We start from the raw sequence: 20,022 nt of genomic DNA on the forward strand, positions 1-20,022 counted from the left end.
TTCATGACAGGAATTTACCACCAGCTGGAAATAGAGAGAGGGGTGGCAGGTCAGGGATAGTGACATGGGGGGAGGGACACGGTGAGAAGCCATCCCATTGCTCTTCTCACATTTAGCCCACACTCACCATGTTAACGATGTCTTCCAGGGACTCGAATCCACTGTTTACCCCATAAAATTGGTCATTTCTTTCTACAATGTCTTTTAGCTACAAGAGAGAGGAAGCACCTTGGGCACATGGCCTGGGCTTGAGGACAAAGAAATCTCCACCCCAGGAGACAGTCTCTTCCCTTATGCCATATTAGACTCCAAGAGCCAGACCCTGGTTTGTGGGCAGCAGCCCACACTTATGGAAGGGAAAGCTCTTCTGCCTCCACTGCTGGTGGGCAGGTTTTACACGCTGTTATTCATTTCTGGAGTAGCTATCTGCTGTCCAGACACCGGGGTGGGTTACAGGACCACCTTTGGGAGAGCTGACTTTGAAAGCATACCCCATTTGGGCTCGCAAGGGGCACCAGGTTACCTGTTCTGAATTACCTGGTCATTCTTATAGTCTTTTACACCCACAGAATAAACTTTGGCGCCCCTTTCACGAGCCTTCTCAGCCTAAGAGAAAGAACCCTTTGAGTATAAAGTACCAAATACATGGGGCAAAACGCTGGTACTGATGGGTTGGACTCACTTCAGACTCAGTCTCCTCAAATGTCCTTGGTGTCAGTGGTCCTGCAGTCAGACCAATAATCAGACTGGGAGCATTGCTGCCTGCAGGGGAAATGGGGAGTAACCTCATTGGTAAAGATACACAAAGTGACTCTCTGCAGGCTGCTGGGGCCACAACACTGCTCCCCGTACTTCCTCCTCCAAGGAAGAAGCGCCCAGACCTGAGCACCTGCCATCAGGAGTGCCTGGAGAGCTAGCATCCCAGTCCTGGAGGGAGAAGGAGACTTCTCTCTCTTAGATGAAGACAGTTCTGGGTAGAGCACAGCCTTTTCCAGTGTTGGAGACACAGTTACAGGACATCAGCAGAAGGGAAAGAACTGAAGGAAAAAGGAGCCAGGGCCAGAAATGTGATACAGACAAAGTGTGGGCGGCAAAGGGTAAACCCAGCTCTTTTTTTCTGAAAATGGAATCCTTCTGCTCTTGGTTTCCCTGGCTTCCTGTTTTCTTGTTCAGGCAGCCCAAGTGTTGGTCAAGCACCTCACAGTTACCAAGAGCCTAGAAGGTACACACATGATCCCATGTGGTTCTGAGACTCATCACTGGGGGTGGTTTTCATCCTCACTGCACAGAGAAGGAACCTGTGGCACAGAGAGGGCAAGCACCTTGCTCCAAGAGTCAGCGCTAGGAAGGGGCCGAGGAGGGTCTGCACCTTGCTGAGGCCCAGGCCTGGCTCTGTCCCCACACCTGCCCGTAATGAAGTCACCAGGAAGCTTACCTCCATAGATTGCTTTTTCAATCTGCTCATTTGCCTGCAAGGAAATGAAGGAGTGTTGGAGAGGGCGGTGGGAGGACCCAGGATAATCTAAGAACTCCATAAAGCAGAGATCCTCAGAGCTCTAGATTTGGTACCTTTTTAAATCCTTCATGCATGTTTGCGGCTCCGGTAGGCACTATATTCTGAATTTTTTCAAGACTATTATGTATTTTACTTCTGAAAAAAAATTAGAAAAGGGGTTGAGGTATAATCTGGGGTTGAATTTATAAGCAGCCTAAGCTGTCCTGGAGCCACTGTGCACTGTGAAGACCTGTCTAGTCGGGACAGGATACAAGTCAAGTAGCCTGGTCATGACCTTATGCTCTGTGTCCTCGATATGAACAGGCCTTGCTCAGGCCTCCTCTGTCCCCCATCTGGTGAGCATGGGGTGGGGGGAGGCTGCTCTGCTGCTCCCATGGGTACGGCCTGGCTTTCTCTGCACTCACCACTGTCTCAGGCACACTACCTGGGGGACCCTCAAGAGCCCTGCCTTGATCATCTGTGGTGAACGTGGGGCACACTCATGGATGTGCCACTGTGAATCTGCACTCACAGTGTGACTGGCAGGGCTGCTAGCACCTACCGGGTCCCTTGGGAAGGCACACTCTTCCTTCAGCAGGTAAGGCTGAGTTTGGAAAAGGTCATCCTGCCGATAGCTCTGCTCTGTCCCATCCTCCCCGTCACAGAATCCTGAGATTGACTTGCACCTGCCCCAAGCCTCTTCCCCTTCTGTATTGGCACCAAAGGAAGGAGAAAGCTCCTTAATGAGAGAACTAGGGCTCCTGGGCTTACATACTCCTGAAGAAAAAGGCCAAAAGCTGGGGAAGTGCCTCGAGGGCTGCCCATGCAGGTGGAGGGGCAGTGCTCCCCTGGCTGCCATGGGTATGTGGCCAGGTGGCTGCTGCTAAGGGGGATTTCACAGGTGGGACTGGGGACCTAGGTTCAGGCTAATCTCATGTGACAAGCTGAGCTGGCACAGCAAGGCTAGGAGAGCTGGGACCCTGAGAGGGCTTCTTACTGTGGAGAGTGGAGATGTTGCTGTGCGGTGAGACCTGAGAGCTCCAGGTCTAGCCTCACCCAGCCCAGGAGGTGAGGCCTGGCACCCATGGCCAGTGGAGATCAAACCAGGTGCTACTCGGCCCAGCAAAAATATTCTCCCTCCTCTCGCCACATTTTGTAAGTTTATTTAACTGAGCCCCCAAATCTGGGGCGACTCTCATGCTTCCCCAGTCTATGGCCCAGGAGCCTCCTGGTCAGGCATATGGTTGCCTGAGCCAGTGCCCTTAAGGGAGTGCTGCCCCTCCAGCCCTACTCCTAGCTCTGCATTTGGAAGGAATACAGGCTCCTAACACCCTCAGCTAGACTCCTTCCCTTAAAACATTACTTCCTCAGAAAAACATAATTTCATATAGTTTCCATGCCCCTGGGCCCCATTCCCACTCCTGAACCCTGAATCAGGGAAGACATTACTGTGTTCACGCTCCAGAGAGGACCAGGCGGGTCCTCCCTGAGCCCCCTCCCCGCCACAGCTTCTCACATCTGGGGCCCTGAGCCCCCCACCTTGGAGGAGGCAGAGGTCTTACCCTCCCCAGTGGGCAGCTCTTCCTCCAGAGCCCCCTGCCCAGCAGCCCTGCATCTCTCTGCCACCTGCCAGCATCTCTCCCAATGGACTTGCTTCCTTCCACTTTCAACCTACTCAGGTCTCTCTGTCCTGAATGCAAAACCCCACCTATGCACAAATTTGTGCCTCCACTAGTGCTTGGGGCAGCCAGCCCTCTCTCCCTGCTTGTCCTGGAGTCAGGCAGAAGAGTGCTGCTACCTCCAAGCATTGACACCACCACTCTGCTATGCCTGGCTTCTCTCCATGGTCCTGAATGGTAGCTCTGTGCCACAAATATTGGGGCCCATCTAGTCCTAAGAGGTGCTCAACCTCTCTTTGGTGCTTCATTGGGTTCCAGTCATTTGTGTCCATGGGAATCTTAACCTCCTTAACCAGCTATTCAGAAGCTCCATAACTTCCAGACTTTTGCCCAAACTTCTGGGCTCACCATGGCCCACCTAGTATGCAGGCATGTCTTATCTTCCTCAAGCACCCTATCCCAGCCTGATGTTCAGGACCCCACTCATGGGTTTAGACCCACCAAGGGAGCAAAATTCCCTCCACTGAAAACATCAATGCTTCGATGCTGCCCATCTCTTCCTCCCTGGTTCTGATCTGTCTCCCACCCACCCCTCCTTACACACTGGCTCAGGGCAGAAAGTGACATATAACAACAGTAGGTGTCAGACTCATATCACTGTTCATAAAGGACCTGTACATCTGCTCCCTAAAATCCTGGGAATCCTAGCTAGCCCATTCTAAGAAAAGGGAAGAGCATGGAGGGAAGAACTCAGGACAGCTGTAGGTCAGGGCTTAGAGGGGTGGAGAGGTCTAGCAGCACATAGTCTGCCAGTGTCAGTGCAGCCAGGGGTCAGAGAGAGCTGGGGGCCCAAAGCTAAGGATCAGGGTGCACAAGGAAAGAAGTCCAGGCCAGCCCAGCCTGCACACCAGTGGGCTCCCCACTGTGGTTTCAGGGAACCCCTCAGCCTCTTATCTCTCCCTGAGACCTGGTTTTCTAGGTCTGCCATTGGGGATCATATCAGTGCTTACCTGTCAGAGGTGAGATTCATGATGGTGTCGCTCTGTGTGGAGTAGGTGATTAAGGACATCCTCATTTTTGAACTGTGGAGGAAGCATGTGTGAGACGCCATCAACACAGGCTCAAAATGAAACCAATGCAGCTCAGAAAAACAAGGCTCAAGGCAGCCAATGAGGGGGTCTATGTCAATTTCTATACTTCCCACCACAACTCTTCTGCTTTGGGACCCATTTCCCAAACCTGAAAGTTGCTGTAAATTTAGTGAAAAATTTTTTAGACTGTAAGATGTGTGGCCTCCTTAGAATAGAATGACAAGATGGCATCCTGATCCATTCTTACACTCTTACATTCTTACAGTATTCCAAAAGACAGACAGACAGACACACACACACACACACACACACACACACACCCCAAGCCATGTGAACAGTACATTGCAAGGAGATAGACACCTGCACATTCCTGCATGAGGGGTTCCCCCTGGTCTCTCTTCTACATTCTTTGGACCTTCATTCCTTTCTCTCCTAACTCTTTCTGTACTTCCTTCTCTTGTCAAAGAAATTAATTCTCTTTCTTGGCAGCCATTTATCTAAATCCCTCTCTTTCCATCCTCTAGCCACTGTCTTCTGACCTGTTGACCTTCATTATCACTTAGATAAATTGGTACAATAGGTCCCTAGCTGAACTTCTTATTGTTCTTGGCTCTTAATCCAGCTCATTTTATCCACTATTATAAGAATTTTTTCTTGAAGCACAACCTCAATCATGTGAGACCCCTGATCAAAAATCCTATACCCACCTATTGCGCACAGCAGGAAATTCAAGCTTGTGGTCTGGCATAATGAGCCCCTATGTTCTTGGCTCTTGGCTTACTTGTCCAGCCTCATCTCTGGGTCTTCTCCTGACTAAACCTACTCTGCAGCCAAACAGACCATTCCCATCACAAGAAGCCTCTTTGATGGTTCCTGTTACCCTGTCTTCCCCTATCTTTCAAGGCCTAGTTCAAATTTCACATCTCCTAGGTAGCTATCCTTGGCTTTTTCTCTAGGAATTCTTGCTTTTTCCTCCATATTGCCATGCAAGACTTTTGTCCCTTTCTCTTGGCCTTCAGCATCATTTAACCAGGTTTTTGGTTACTGAGTCAGTCTGCTTTAACTTCCTCTCCAAGCCTGTAAAGTCCTCAGAAGCAGACTGTGTCCCCCTTAATGTGGACTGACTTTCCAGCAAGAGTCAGTGAAAGCTGCTAAGAACTAATGGAATCAGTGTGATTTTCCTTTTTCAGAACACCACCATGGGCTCTGTGCTCCTGGCCTGAGGGACTCCCATGCCCACTGAGTCTAAGCAGCTGTGTATCTGTCTGACAGAAGAAAATACCCTGGAGCATGGAGAAGCCTTACTTTGGAAACCTCTTCACCAGATCATCCACAAATTTATAAATGTCCTTCCAAATGCTGTTTGCATTGTCTGACCTGAAAGCAAAGACTTGAGTCAGAGGGATGAAAGACAATCATCAGGAGAGCAGTTTCTGTCCCCACCTCCCACAGTCCCTTTAGCAAGCTCCTCTGCATCCCACATAACTGAAACCTGCCACATACCCACCACCCTGGTGGTGATTTTCATCAGTGTGAATGGTGGGGAGGTTGAATAACCAGGCCTGTGTCCTTGAGACCACGTGACTTTCATGGATTAAGGACTTTGGGTGGCAAACCAGGATGGTTGGTTTGGCCATGGTAGGGAGACAAGAAATGAAGGAGGATGCATTCATTGGAAAACACATTCTGATTTTGAAATGTTGGCTCTCTTGGCCCCCCACTTCCCTTTGGAATAACCATTAACACTGTCCTCTTCTACCCCTTAAAGGTGTGTAGTGGGATGCAAGACAGGGTTTTCTTGCACCACATTCCATCAAATGCCTCTGGAAAGCAATACATCTAGGCTGAGAGAGTGACCCAAGCTTTCCCTGTAATTCTTTAATGGACTCTGGATTCTTGGGTATCAGAGCTATCCTGACATACCTCCTTAGATTGGAGATCCATTTGTAGGCCAAAGTCTGACCTGCCGACCATTCCTCATGACACACACACAGATTCTGTTCATACTTTCATGTTTTCCAGCACTCACAGAGTAGGAAAAGACATTCCCAACAGGAGCCTGCACCTCAGGCAAGGGAGGCTATGCTACTCAGACTATTTAATTTCCCTTCATCCTTCAAAGCTGAGCCACTCTAGACACAGAAGGCCTATTCCAGCACCACTGCAAGGGGAGAGATAGGAATAGACCTAGGATACTGATCTTCTGTCACCATCATGCTCTGGCCAGCAGGGAAAGCCACAGGAAAAGCCACTTCCTCTTCTAATTTTCAGTTTCTCACACTCATAGGCTCCCACTTTAGTTCCTAGTTGGTGAAGATGCTCAAGCAGGTTAGAGCCTTATGATGTCTCCTTCTGTCTAAGCAGGAAGCCCTTAAATGAGTCTTACCAGCTCAGGGTTCAATGATCTTTGCAATCCAACATCTCTATAGTTCTGCACTATTCCAGGTTATGATTGGCAAATGTGAGGGTCACTAAGAGTCTTGGTCAAGATCCTATGGATGTTAAGGGGTAAAACTGTCTGATTCCCTGGCCTGGATTCTTTTTCTGGATCTGACAGTTTATGTCATATGAATTCGAGGAACCCACAAGGAGGCCCTTCCTCTTTCCTCCAGTGATAACTTTGTCAATAAACATCCTAAATGTCATATTTATATGTGTGGTCCTCATATCCAAGGACATCCTCCCTTTATCATTTTTACTGCCTCCTCTAAGTTTCATCTAAAACTATCAACAGATGGTGAGGAAACGAAGAATAGATTATTATAACTATGTCAGGATGATCATTCATGGAGCACTATTTATGAAGCACTTTATATGCATGATTTCCAATTCCAAATCAATCCAATGGTATTAGCATCATTCCTATTTTACAGATGAAAAAACAGGCTCTCGCAGGTCAAGGAATTTGGCACAATTTCCATGAATAGCATGGATATGAACCCAGATCTTCCAGCAAATCCCATGCTCTACCTATTGGACTTGGGAGACTGGGGTGACACTACTGTACCAACAGTTGCTGGGAGCATAGCAATAGACTCTGACAACTTACCCACAATACAGACTTTCTCATGGAAGCTCCATGAAAATTACAACAAAGGCAATTCCTCTCCTAACCAATGGTAATCCTTTTCACTTTCCTTCTCCCTACTACTCTCCTCTGTTCTCCCCCAGAGTGAAGAGGATCTTCCAAAGAAGATTCACAGGATAAGAGTCTTCAACCCATCTACCAGCCCTGGAAAAGTTTGTGATGATTTTGAAGGAAGGTCTGGCTTCTAGAACACAGAAGAATGTGAGTGCTCTTGTGTAGTGGGAAAAACCACAAGGATATAAGTACCTAGGAGAGAGGCAGTATGGAACAGAGCAACCACATGGAGCTCCAGCACACAGAGCTCCAATCATTTTTATCACCCCACACTGAAATGAGAATGGAGAGATGGGGATCACCAGACATTTGAGGGCATCCTACTGTTGAAGATTGAGTCTAAAATATCTTACTGATGTCACTACTCTGGGGGAATGGAAAGAGTGGGGAAGATCCATGTAGGAGAGCTGAACTATAAGAAAACTAAATTCTCTTCTTTCCTAGGCAGAAGTCAAAGTGTTTGCTTTTAAATTTATGTTCAAGCATTTTTTGACAAATGAAAAAAATTAAAGTACAAACAAAAACTAATAGCATAGAGGATGTCAGCAAAAAGGCAGATTCTGAAACTCCAAGCCTTCATTCCCCAATAATAACATTCAAAAAAAAATAATAACCAAAAGCTTTCTTCACCAACTTTCTACTCTGTAGGAGCTCTACAAAACAATCAAAGGTTTATACAATAAATAAAATGCCCAAATCAAGAAACAGCCTCTTCAAATGACAGGAAAGATTTGTGGCATTTTTAATCATTCTTTCCCCACTCTCTTTCTAGTCTGGTGGCAGTTTTGGTCTTGATCTGTAGCCCAGTTCAAAGTTCTCCTTGAACCAGAGGGGACAGCATGGACCTTACTCACAAATTACTGTGTACATCTCTTCTAACCTGGCTGGGGTAAATTAGAATGTACAAAAGCAGGTGTGGACAAAGGTACATCTAAAAAGCCACATGTATGCCCAGTCAGAAGCATGCTTAGAAAAATCCCATAAAAACCCTTAAGCTTTCCAACAGAAAGACAAATAAAGAAACTGATCCCATTCACAATTGCACCAAGAAGCATAAAATACCTAGGAATAAATCTAACCAAAGATGTAAAAGATCTGTATGCTGAAAACTATAGAAAGCTTATGAAGGTAATTGAAGAAGATTTAAAGAAATGGAAAGACATTCCCTGCTCATGGATTGGAAGAATAAATATTGTCAAAATGTCAATACTACCCAAAGTTATCTACACATTCAATGCAATCCCAATCAAAATTGCACCAGCATTCTTCTCGAAACTAGAACAAGCAATCCTAAAATTCATATGGAACCACAAAAGGCCCCGAATAGCCAAAGTAATTTTGAAGAAGAAGACCAAAGCAGGAGGCATCACAATCCCAGACTTTAGCCTCTACTACAAAGCTGTCATCATCAAGACAGCATGGTATTGGCACAAAAACAGACACATAGACCAATGGAATAGAATAGAAACCCCAGAACTAGACCCACAAACGTATGGCCAACTCATCTTTGACAAAGCAGGAAAGAACATCCAATGGAAAAAAGACAGTCTCTTTAACAAATGGTGCTGGGAGAACTGGACAGCAACATGCAGAAGGTTGAAACTAGACCACTTGCTCACACCATTCACAAAAATAAACTCAAAATGGATAAAGGACCTGAATGTGAGACAGGAAACCATCAAAACCCTAGAGGAGAAAGCAGGAAAAGACCTCTCTGACCTCAGCCGTAGCAATCTCTTACTCAGCACATCCCCAAAGGCAAGGGAATTAAAAGCAAATGTGAATTACTGGGACCTTATGAAGATAAAAAGCTTCTGCACAGCAAAGGAAACAACCAACTAAACTAAAAGGCAACCAACGGAATGGGAAAAGATATTTGCAAATGACATATCAGACAAAGGGCTAGTATACAAAATCTATAAAGAGCTCACCAAACTCCACACCTGAAAAACAAATAACCCAGTGAAGAAATGGGCAGAAAACATGAATAGACACTTCTCTAAAGAAGACATCCAGATGGCCAACAGGCACATGAAAAGATGTTCAACGTCGCTCCTTATCAGGGAAATACAAATCAAAACCACACTCAGATATCACCTCACGCCAGTCAGAGTGGCCAAAATGAACAAACCGGGAGACTATAGATGCTGGAGAGGATGTGGAGAAACGGGAACCCTCTTGCACTGTTGGTGGGAATGCAAATTGGTGCAGCCGCTCTGGAAAGCAGTGTGGAGGTTCCTCAGAAAATTAAAAATAGACCTACCCTATGACCCAGCAATAGCACTGCTAGGAATTTATCCAAGGGATACAGGAGTACTGATGCATAGGGGCACTTGTACCCCAATGTTTATAGCAGCACTCTCAACAATAGCCAAATTATGGAAAGAGCCTGAATGCCCATCAACTGATGAATGGATAAAGAAATTGTGGTTTATATACACAATGGAATACTATGTGGCAATGAGAAAAAATGAAATATGGCCTTTTGTAGCAACGTGGATGGAACTGGAGAGTGTGATGCTAAGTGAAATAAGCCATACAGAGAAAGACAGATACCTTATGGTTTCACTCTTATGTAGATCCTGAGAAACTTAACAGAAACCCATGGGGGAGGGGAAGGAAAAAAAAAAAAAAGAGGTTAGAGTGGGAGAGAGCCAAAGCATAATAGACTGTTAAAAACTGAGAACAAACTGAGGGTTGATGGGGGGTGGGAGGGAGGAGAGGGTGGGTGATGGGTATTGAGGAGGGCACCTTTTGGGATGAGCACTGGGTGTTGTATGGAAACCAATTTGACAATAAATTTCATATATTAAAAAAAAATAAAAAAAAAAAACAAAGAGCAAAAAGAGAGACAAAACAAAAACAAAAACAAAACCCCTTAAGCTTTCACTTTGGGCTGATCTTTAGGCTCTGAGCAAGCCTAACTAAGTGGTAAAGGAATGCCCACCAAAGTACTATTTGCAAACACACTGGTTGATGTGTTTGTTCTCTGTGTTTTGTTTTGAATTTTTGTGCTGTTTTATGTTTGCTCTAGCTCCTGGCATTCAAGGAAATCTCTGTCAAAACCTTAGCTGAATGTGAGCTAAAGGAACAAACACTCCAGTAATCACATACAAGGATATTGTTACATTCTTTACAAAAAATGTTTGGAAATCTCACAAAAGAAACAAAAATCTACACACTTGTACCATAGATAACAAAAGCAAAAGCAATCTAGTATCCATGGGGAATTCTGATTTCCAGAGTACCACATTAAAATAATAAAACACTAGGGGAGGCTCGGTGGCTCAGTTGGGTAAGCATCCAACTTCGGCTCAGGTCATGATCTCAAGGTTTGTGAGTTCAAGCCCCGTGTTGGGATCTGTGCCGACAGCTCAGAGCCTGGAGCCTGCTTCAGATTCTGTGTCTCTTCCTCTCTCTGCCCCTCCCCACGCCCATGCTCTGTCTCTGTCTCTCAATAAATAAACATTAAAAAAATATTTTTTAAAAAATAATAAAACACCCAATTTTTAACAAAAATAAATCACAAAACATACAAAGAAATAGGAGAGCATGGCTCATTCAAAGGAACTAAATATAGAGAGCCAAAGCATAAGAGACTCTTAAAAACTGAGAACAAACTGAGGGTTGATGGGGGTGGGAGGGAGGGGAGGGTGGGTGATGGGTATTGAGGAGGGCACCTTTTTGGGATGAGCACTGGGTGTTGTATGGAAACCAATTTGACAATAAATTTCATATTAAAAAAAAACAAAGGAACTAAATATAAATTTGCAGAAACCAACCCTGAGGAAGCCAAGACATCAGACTTAATAGGCAAAGGCTTAAAGCAACTATCTTAAATATGCTCAGAGGTAAGGGAAAAGTAAGGACTAAGAATCAAGGAAATCAGGAAAATGATATATGAACAAAATGAGAATATCAACAAAAAACTAATTATTAAAAAACACAAATCTGAAGGTGAAATTTGCAATAATTTTATTGAAAAAATTATTACAGTGGTTCAATAGCATATTTGAGTATAAACAGCAAAAAATCTGGGAAGCTGAGGATAGGAAAATTGAAATTTTCAAGTGTCAGGAGTAGAAAGAAAAAAGAATGAAGAAAAATGATAAGCATCTTTTGGACCTACATGAAACCATGAAACAGACCAACATCTACACTTCAGGAATCCTAGAAATAGGTAAGAGAAAAGAACGTAAACATTATTTGAAGAAATAGCAGCAAAAAAAAATGTCCAAAATTGAATATTATTCAGCCATAAAAATGATTGAAATCTTGCCATTTGCAACAAAATGGATATATCTAGAGAGTATAAATGCTAAGCGAAATAAATCAGGCAGAGAAAGACAAACACCATATGAATTCACTGGTATGTGGAATTTAAGAAACAAAGAAACAAGCAAACAAAACAAAGGAAAAGAAGAGCCAAACCAAAAAAACAGACTCTTAACTGCAGAGAATAAACAGATAGTTTTCAGAGGGGAGGTGGGTGACAGACGGGTGAAATAGGTGAAGGGGATTAAAAGCACAGTTATCTTGATGAGCACTGAATGAAGTATAGAATTGTTGAATTACTACATTGTACACCTACAATTAATATAACACTATATGTTAACTATACTAGAATTATTTCTTTAAAGTACATGATTGTATGAAGTATATAAATCAACCTATCCAAGAACCTCAACGAACTTCAACTGTGATAAACTAAAGAGACCCACCCTAAGACATATTATAATAAACCTACTGAAAGACAAAGACAACAAAAGAATCTTGAGCAGGAAGGAAGACTTGTAACATGCAGGTTGTCCTCACTAAGATTATTTCTCATCAGAAACCTTGGAGGACAGAAGGTAGTAGAGAAAATATTTAAAGTGATGAAAGGAAAAAAAATCAAATTAGAATGCCAAATTCTACAAAACTGTCCTTTGTAGGTAATAGAGAAATTTAGATATTCACAGATAAACAAAAGATGAGGGAGTTCATTTCCAATGGACCTGCCCTAACATTAAGTAATGTTAAAAGAGCCATACAGATTAAACAGGAGGGCACTAACCAGTAACTTGAAGTTATATGAACATAAAAAGATACAGACTTAGCTTTCTGGTAAAGATAAATACAAGAGCAAATATAAAAGCTAGCATCATTGTAATCTTGGTTTGTAACTGAACATTTACTCTCTATAGAATTCAAAAGAAATGCATTGAAGTCATTAGAAATCTGTTACTGGGCACACAATGTGTAAAGCTGTAATTTGTGACACTGATAACACAAAGGAGGGGTTGTAGCAGCTTAGGAGTAGAGTTTTTATATGTGATTAAAGTTAAGATGGCATTAATTATAATTAGATTGCTATAAATTTAGCATATTACAGTTAGTGGTCATGTAATCATAGAGAAAATATCTATAAAGAATGCACAGAGGAAATGAGAAGGGGATAAAAACTTGATTATTCTATTTTGTACTAATAAGTTTTGATTCCCTTCCCAGAAGTAGGCAGTAAAGGAGAAAATAAGGAGCAAAAGGGCCTAAGACAAACATAAAATAAACAGCAAAATGGCAGAAGTAAGTCCTTCCATATAGCAATTATTTTAAATGTAAATGGATTAAACTACCCAGACAAAAGGGATAGATTGGCAGAATAGATGAAAGAAAGATCTAAGTGTATGCTATCTACAAGAGACTCACTTTGGATGTAAGGACATAAATAGGTTGAAAATGAAAGAATGCAAAGATATTCAAGGCAAACTGAAACCCAAAGAGAGCTGGGTAACTATATTATATAAAAAAGACATTAAATAAGAAACTGTTATAAATAACAAAGGACATTATATATTCATAAAAGGGTCAAATAATCAAGACAGTAAAACAGCTATAAACAGATATTCATCAAACATTGAAGCTCCAAAATTTATGAGGCTAACATTGACAGAATTTAAGAGGGAATTAGAAATCTCTACAATAAAGGTTGAAGACTTCAATACTCTACTTTCAATAATGGATAGAGAAACTAGACAAAATATCAGGAAATGGATAAGGGAATTGAGGATGTGAACAACACTCTAAACCAGTTGTACCTAACAGATATGTAAAGAACACTCTATGTGACAACAGCAAAATGCATTTTCCTCAAACGCTTGTGAAATATTCTCCAAGGTAGAGAATATAGGCCACAGAACAAGTCTTAACAAATTTAAAATGATGTAAATAATTCAACAAAGAGATAGAAACCATAAAAATAAATCATGCAGAAATCCTGGAGCTGAAGAATATAATGACTGCACTGAAATATTCAATAGAGAATTTCAATAGCAGACTCGAAGAAGCAGAATAAACAATCAATGAACTAGAAGATAGGACATTTGAAATTATCAGTCAGAAGCAAAAAGAAAGGAGAATAAAAAAGAATAAGGAAAGCCTACCGGGCTTATGAGAAATCAACAAAGGAAACAATACAGGTATGGAAATACCAAAAGAAGAAAAACAGAAAGGGACAGAAAGTATATTTAAAGCAATAATGGCTAAAAACTTCCCAAACATGGAGAAAAAATAGAAATCCAGCTTCAAGAGGTGCAATGCACTCCAAATAGGTTAAGCCTAACAATGGTTACACCAGACACATTATATTTAATTTTAATAAGTCAAAGACAAAGAGAGACTTTTGGGAGCAGCAAGAGAAAAACACAGTCACATATAAGGGAACGTACCATAAAACTGTCAGAAGATGTCTCAACAGAAACTTTCTAGGTCAGGAGAGAACGAAATGATATATTCAAAATAATTAAAGAAAAAAATTGTCAACCAGAATACTATACTGAACAATTCTGTTTTTCAGAAATGAAGTAGAGATAAAGACTTTCCTGAATAACAACAAAAGAAGGTAAGAGAGTTCATCACTAGACTTGCCTTATAAGAAATGCTATAGGGAGTTCTTCAAGTAGAAATAAAATAATGCTACTTAAATAATAAAAACATAACATTGGTATAAAATCCATTGATAATACTAAATATATATTCAGAGTCACATTCTCTAATAAATTGGTGGTTCATAATTCACTCACAAGTCTAATTTAAAAGTTAAGAAACAGACATAATAAAATTATTCATAACCACAGCAATTTGTTATTGGATACACAGTATAAAAATGAATAACTTGTAATATCAATAACCTTAAATGTGATGGAAAGAGGTAAAAGTATATAAAGTTTAGTTAATGGTAGCAAAGTTAAGTTGTCAGGTTATATGTCAGGTAATGTTATAAATATAAGATATTTTATGTAAGCCTCATCATAACTACAAAAACAACAACATACGGTTGGCCTTTGAACAACATAGGAGTTAGGGGTGCTGACCCCCCAATGCAGTTGAAAATCTATGTTGTTAAAAAAAACACAAGCCCCAAATAGCATCACTTAGGTTAAGGTCCCAAGTCAGTAAACCAAGACAATATTTTTTTAAAAAATTTTTTAAATGTTTATTTTTGAGAGACGCAGAGAGTATGAGACGGAGGGAGGGGGAGGGAGAGAGAGAGAGTGAGATACACAGAATCTGAAGCAGGATCCAGGCTCTGAGCTGCCAGCACAGAGCCTGATGCGGGGCTCAAACCCACGAACTGTGAGATCATGACCTGAGCTGAAGTCGGATGCTTATCCAACTGAGCCACCCAGACACCCCAAACCAAGACAATATTTAACCTAACTCAGTTTCAACCCCCCATAAATGTAACCATTAACTAGTCACCATGAAGATTTCCTGGTCAGTACTGATAGATCCCTTCTGTTCCTCCTAGGAGTGAAATCTTGCCTAAAACAATTAATTCTTTGCTAATAATTTCCATTTTCCTACATCCTTTCTACATTTATTTTTAAAATGTTTATTTATTTTTTAGAGAGAGAATGAGTGTGTGCATGCATGCGTGCAAGTGGGGGAGGGGCAGAGAGAGTGGGAGAGAGAATCCCAAGCAGGCTCTGCACTGTCAGCATGGAGCCCAACATGGGGCTCAATCTCACCAATTGTGAGATCATGAGCTGAGCCAAAATCAACAGGTGGACTCTTAACCAACTGAGCCACCCAAGCCCCTCTATTCCTTTATACATTAAAAAACCTTTCCTTTTCTGTAGCCCTCTGGGTCTCCCCTCTACTTGCTAGATGGGGTACTGCCTGATTCATGATTTTTTAAAAAATAAATTCCAATTAGACCTTTAAAATTTATTTGGTTGAATTTTTGTTATTTGACAGCATATAACATTTGACTCACCCAAAACTTAACTACTAATAGCCTACTGTTGACTAGGAGCCTTACTGATAACATAAATAGTTGATAAACACATATTATGTATTTATATGTACTATATACTATATTCTTAAGATAACATAAGCTAGATAAAAGAAAATGTTAAGAAAATCATAAGGAAGAGAAAATACAATTATAGTACCACATAGTATTTATGAGAAAAATCCACATATAAGTAGATGTTTATACCTGTGTTGTTCAAGGGTCAACTGTAGTAGTTACACAAAAAAATTATGATAAAAGAGTCAAAATATACTGTCACAAAAAGTCATCAAATCACAACAGAAGACAAGATAAGAAGGAAAGAACAATGGATTTATCAAACAATCTGAAAACAATTAACAAATGGCAATATAAATGAATTAAATTCTCCAGTCAAAAGACACAGAATGACTGAGTAGATAAAAACATAAAACCAAAACCAATAATAACACAGACCCAATGATACACTGTCTACAAGAGACTTACTTTAGCCTTAGAAACACACATCTTAAAGTAAAGGGATGATAAAAGATATTTCAAGCAAATGGTAACCAAAAGAAAAGAGTGGTAGATATATTTACATCAGACAAAATAGACTTTAAATTTAAAATGGCCAAAAGAGACAAAGAAGGTCATTATATAATGACAAAGGGGTCAATCCATAAGGCAGATATAATAATTGCATATATTTATGCCCCAACATCAGAAAACCTAAATATATAAATCAAATACTAACGGAAATAAAAAGGGAAATAAACAGCAATACCATAATAGTTGGCCCAGGTCTTTAATACCCCATGCTCAACAATAGACGTATCATCCAAAGAACGAATAAGTAAACAACAAATTTTAGTCATACTACAGGTCAAAAGGACCTAAAAGACATCTATAGGATAGTTCATCCATCCATAAGCAGCAGGATACACATTCCTCTCAAGCACACAAGGAACATTTTCCAGGATTGATCATATGTTAGGACACAAAATAAGTCTTAATACATTTAAGAACACTGAAATCACACCAAGAATCTTTTCTCACTGCAATGGTATGAAACTAGTAATCAAACAGGAGGAAAACTGGAAAATTCACAAATGCATGGGAGTGAAGAAAATACTTCTGAACAACCAGTGGATCAAAGAAGAAATTAAAATGGAAGAAGAGTATCTTGAGACAAATGAAAATGGAAACACAATATACCAAAACTTATGAAATGCAGCAAAAGCAGTTCTAAGAGGGACGTTTACAGCAATAAACACATACATCAAGGAAAAAGAAGTATTTCAAATAAATCTATCAACTGAATGAATTAGAAAAAGAACAAATTAGAAGCTAAGTCCAGTTTAGTACAGAAAGGAAATAATAAAGAACAGAAATAAGTCAAGATAACAAGAAAAGAATAGAAAAGATTAAGACTTGGTTCTTGGAAAAGATAAGCAAAATTGACAAATCTTTAGCTGAACTAACCAAAAGAAAAAAAAAAAAAGAGAAGTCCCAAATAAATAAAATTGTAAGTGAAAGAAGAGAGATTACAACTGATACCACATAAATACAGAGGAACATATGAGATTATTACGAACAACTATATGCCAACAACTGGGCAATCTAGAAGAAGTGGATAAATTCCTAGAAACATACAAACTACCAAGACTGAATCAAGAAAAAAGAAAAAACCTAAAGAGACCAGCAATGAGTAAGGAGATTGAATCAGTAATCAAACCCCTCTCAACAAGGAAAAACCCAAGAGCAGATGGCTTTACTAATGAACTTTACCAAACATTTAAAGAATTAATGTCAATCCTTCTCACCCTGTTCTAAAAATTGAAGCAAAAGAACACTTCTAAACTCATTTTACAAGGCCATTATTACCCTGATACCAAATCCAGATAAGTATACTATTAGAAAAGAAAACCACGGACTAAATCTCTGATAAATAAATAAATATATATACAAAATTCCCAACATAATACTAACAAACCAAATTCAGCAACACATTAATAAGATCATACACCATGACCAAGAGGGATTCCTCCCTGGGGTTCAAGGACAGTGCAACACATGCAAATCAATAAGTGGGATACATTGCATTGGTAGAATGAAAGATAAAAATTATATGGTTATTTCAATAGAAGCAGAAAAAGCATTTGACAAAATTGAACATCCATTTATGATAAAAAAAACACTCAAGAAATTAGGTTTATAGAAATAACACACCTAACAATATAGGCCATATATGAGAGCCCACAAATAACATCACACTCAATGGTGAAAGTGTGAAAGAAATTCTAAGATAAGGAACAAGACAAAGATGTTTACTCTCATTACTTCTATTCAGCACAGTACTGGAAGTTGCAGCCAGGCAGGAGAAAAAAATAAAAGGTATCAGAATTAAACAGGAAGAAATAAAGTTGTTCTATTTCCAGATGACATATTTTATACCTAAAAAATCTTAAAGACCACACACACACACACACACACACACACACACACACCTAATCAACAAATTCAGCACATTGGCAGGATGTGCTGCCAGAAGCATTTCTATATATTAGCAATGAATTACCTGAAAAAGAAATAAGGAAAACAATCTTACAATAACACAAACAATAAAATATTTATGAATAAACTTAACCGAGGTGAAAACTCTTTACACTGAAAATTAGAAGACATTGATGAAAGAAATTGAAGAAAACACAAATAAATGGAAATAAATCCTGTGCATTGAATGGAAGAATTTATATTGTTAAAATAGCCAAACAACTCAAAGCCTTCTAAAATTCAATGAAATCCTTATCAAGATTCCAACAGCATTTTTCACATATATTGGAAAAACAGTTCTAAACTGTGTATGGAACCACAAAAGACCCCAAGTGGCCAGCCAAAGCAATCCTGAGAAAGAAACTAAAGCTGGAGCCATCATAATTCCTGATTTCAAACTGTATTACATGCTATAGTAGTTAAAAACAGCAGGATACTGGCATAAAACAGACACAGTGATCAATGGGATAAAATTTAGAATCTGCAAAATAAACCCATGCTTATATGGTTAATTAATATTCAACAAGGAAGTCAAAAATATTCAATGGAGAAAAGACTATCTTTTTAATAAATGGTTCAGGGAAAAGTGGACATTCTAAATCAAAAGAATGAAACTAGATCCTTATATCACTCAAATTAACTCGAAATGGAGTAAAGACTGAAATGTTAGTGTTAAAAAAATGAAATTTCTAGAAGAAAATGTAAGAAAATCATTTATTGACTTCAGTCTTGGGAATAATTTTTTAGTTATAACACCTAAAGACAAGCATCAAAGGCAAAAATAAACAAGTGGGACAACATCAAGATAAAAAGGCTTTGCACAGAAAAAAGATCAACAAACTGTAAAGACAATCTACACAAATGGGAGAAAATATACGCAAATGATATATTCTGCTAAAGGGTTAATTTCCAAAATATATAAAGAACACATACAACTCAATCACAAGAAAACAAACAATCCAATTTAAAAATGGATGTATGACCTAAAATGACATGTTTTCTCAAAGATATTCACATGTCCAAGAGTTACAATATAATAATTAAAAACCCAATTTTCAACAAAGTAAAATCACAAAACATAGAAACAGCAGAACATTGCTCATTCAAAGGATCTAAATAAATTTACAGAAATCATCCCCAAGAAAGCCAAGGCATCACACTTACTAGATAAAGACTTAAAAAACTATTTAAAATATGAGAGGAGGCAAAAATAAAGTAAACCAATTTTAAAATGGTAAAAAACCCTGAAGAGACATTTTTCCAAAGAGAGTAACAGGTGCTCAGGATCACTAATAATGAGGGAAATTCAAATCAAAACCACAATGAGATCTCACCTTATATCTGTTAAAATGGTTACCATCAGAAAGACCAGAGATAACAAATGAGAATAAGGAGGTGAAGAAAATCTCCCTGATATACAAATTGAAGGCAGTGTAGTTAGAGGGTTGGTCAGCCCTTTGATATCATTCAGAATGCAATCCAGTTCTTTGAGTAATAAAAAATAATCTTACAAATTATTTCATTATGAGAACAAAAAACTTCTACATAAGTGATTCAAAGCCCACTTATTTTTTTTTTTTAATTTTTTTACCTCTCTTAGTTACCTAAGAGAGGAGACTACTGATCACTAGTTAACAATTCCAGGAGAGAACCCTAACACTTTTGATCAGTACATCATGGTTGGGAGTCCCCAAGAAAAACCCAATAGTCAAGCACTGGATGGAACAATGTTTTATTGACATAAAGAGACAGAACAAGATGAACTTCACTAGTGGGCATTAGACCCCATACCCAGTGGGCCTCTCCTGGTGGCTTAGGCATGGCAATTGCCCTAAGCATGCATCTCCTGCAACAGTGGAAGGAGC

The 20,022-nt window shown here is 39.9% G+C and overlaps 1 protein-coding gene across 1 annotated transcript in view; it reads right to left on the bottom strand.

The window, feature by feature from the left end:
* ANTXRL (ANTXR like) overlaps positions 1–20,022 on the bottom strand; it is a 31,363-nt gene that overhangs the window by 2,132 nt on the left and 9,209 nt on the right. The window contains exons 2-9 of the mRNA XM_049645997.1: positions 5,511–5,582; positions 4,125–4,196; positions 1,570–1,651; positions 1,436–1,469; positions 683–762; positions 538–606; positions 128–208; positions 6–24 (exon numbers count right to left, since the gene is read on the bottom strand). Of these exons, the coding sequence (XP_049501954.1) occupies positions 6–24; positions 128–208; positions 538–606; positions 683–762; positions 1,436–1,469; positions 1,570–1,651; positions 4,125–4,196; positions 5,511–5,582 (509 nt within the window). The remainder of the gene's footprint in view (positions 1–5; positions 25–127; positions 209–537; positions 607–682; positions 763–1,435; positions 1,470–1,569; positions 1,652–4,124; positions 4,197–5,510; positions 5,583–20,022) is intronic.

Source organism: Panthera uncia, chromosome D2, assembly GCF_023721935.1.
Source record: "Panthera uncia isolate 11264 chromosome D2, Puncia_PCG_1.0, whole genome shotgun sequence".
Lineage (NCBI taxonomy): Eukaryota > Metazoa > Chordata > Mammalia > Carnivora > Felidae > Panthera > Panthera uncia.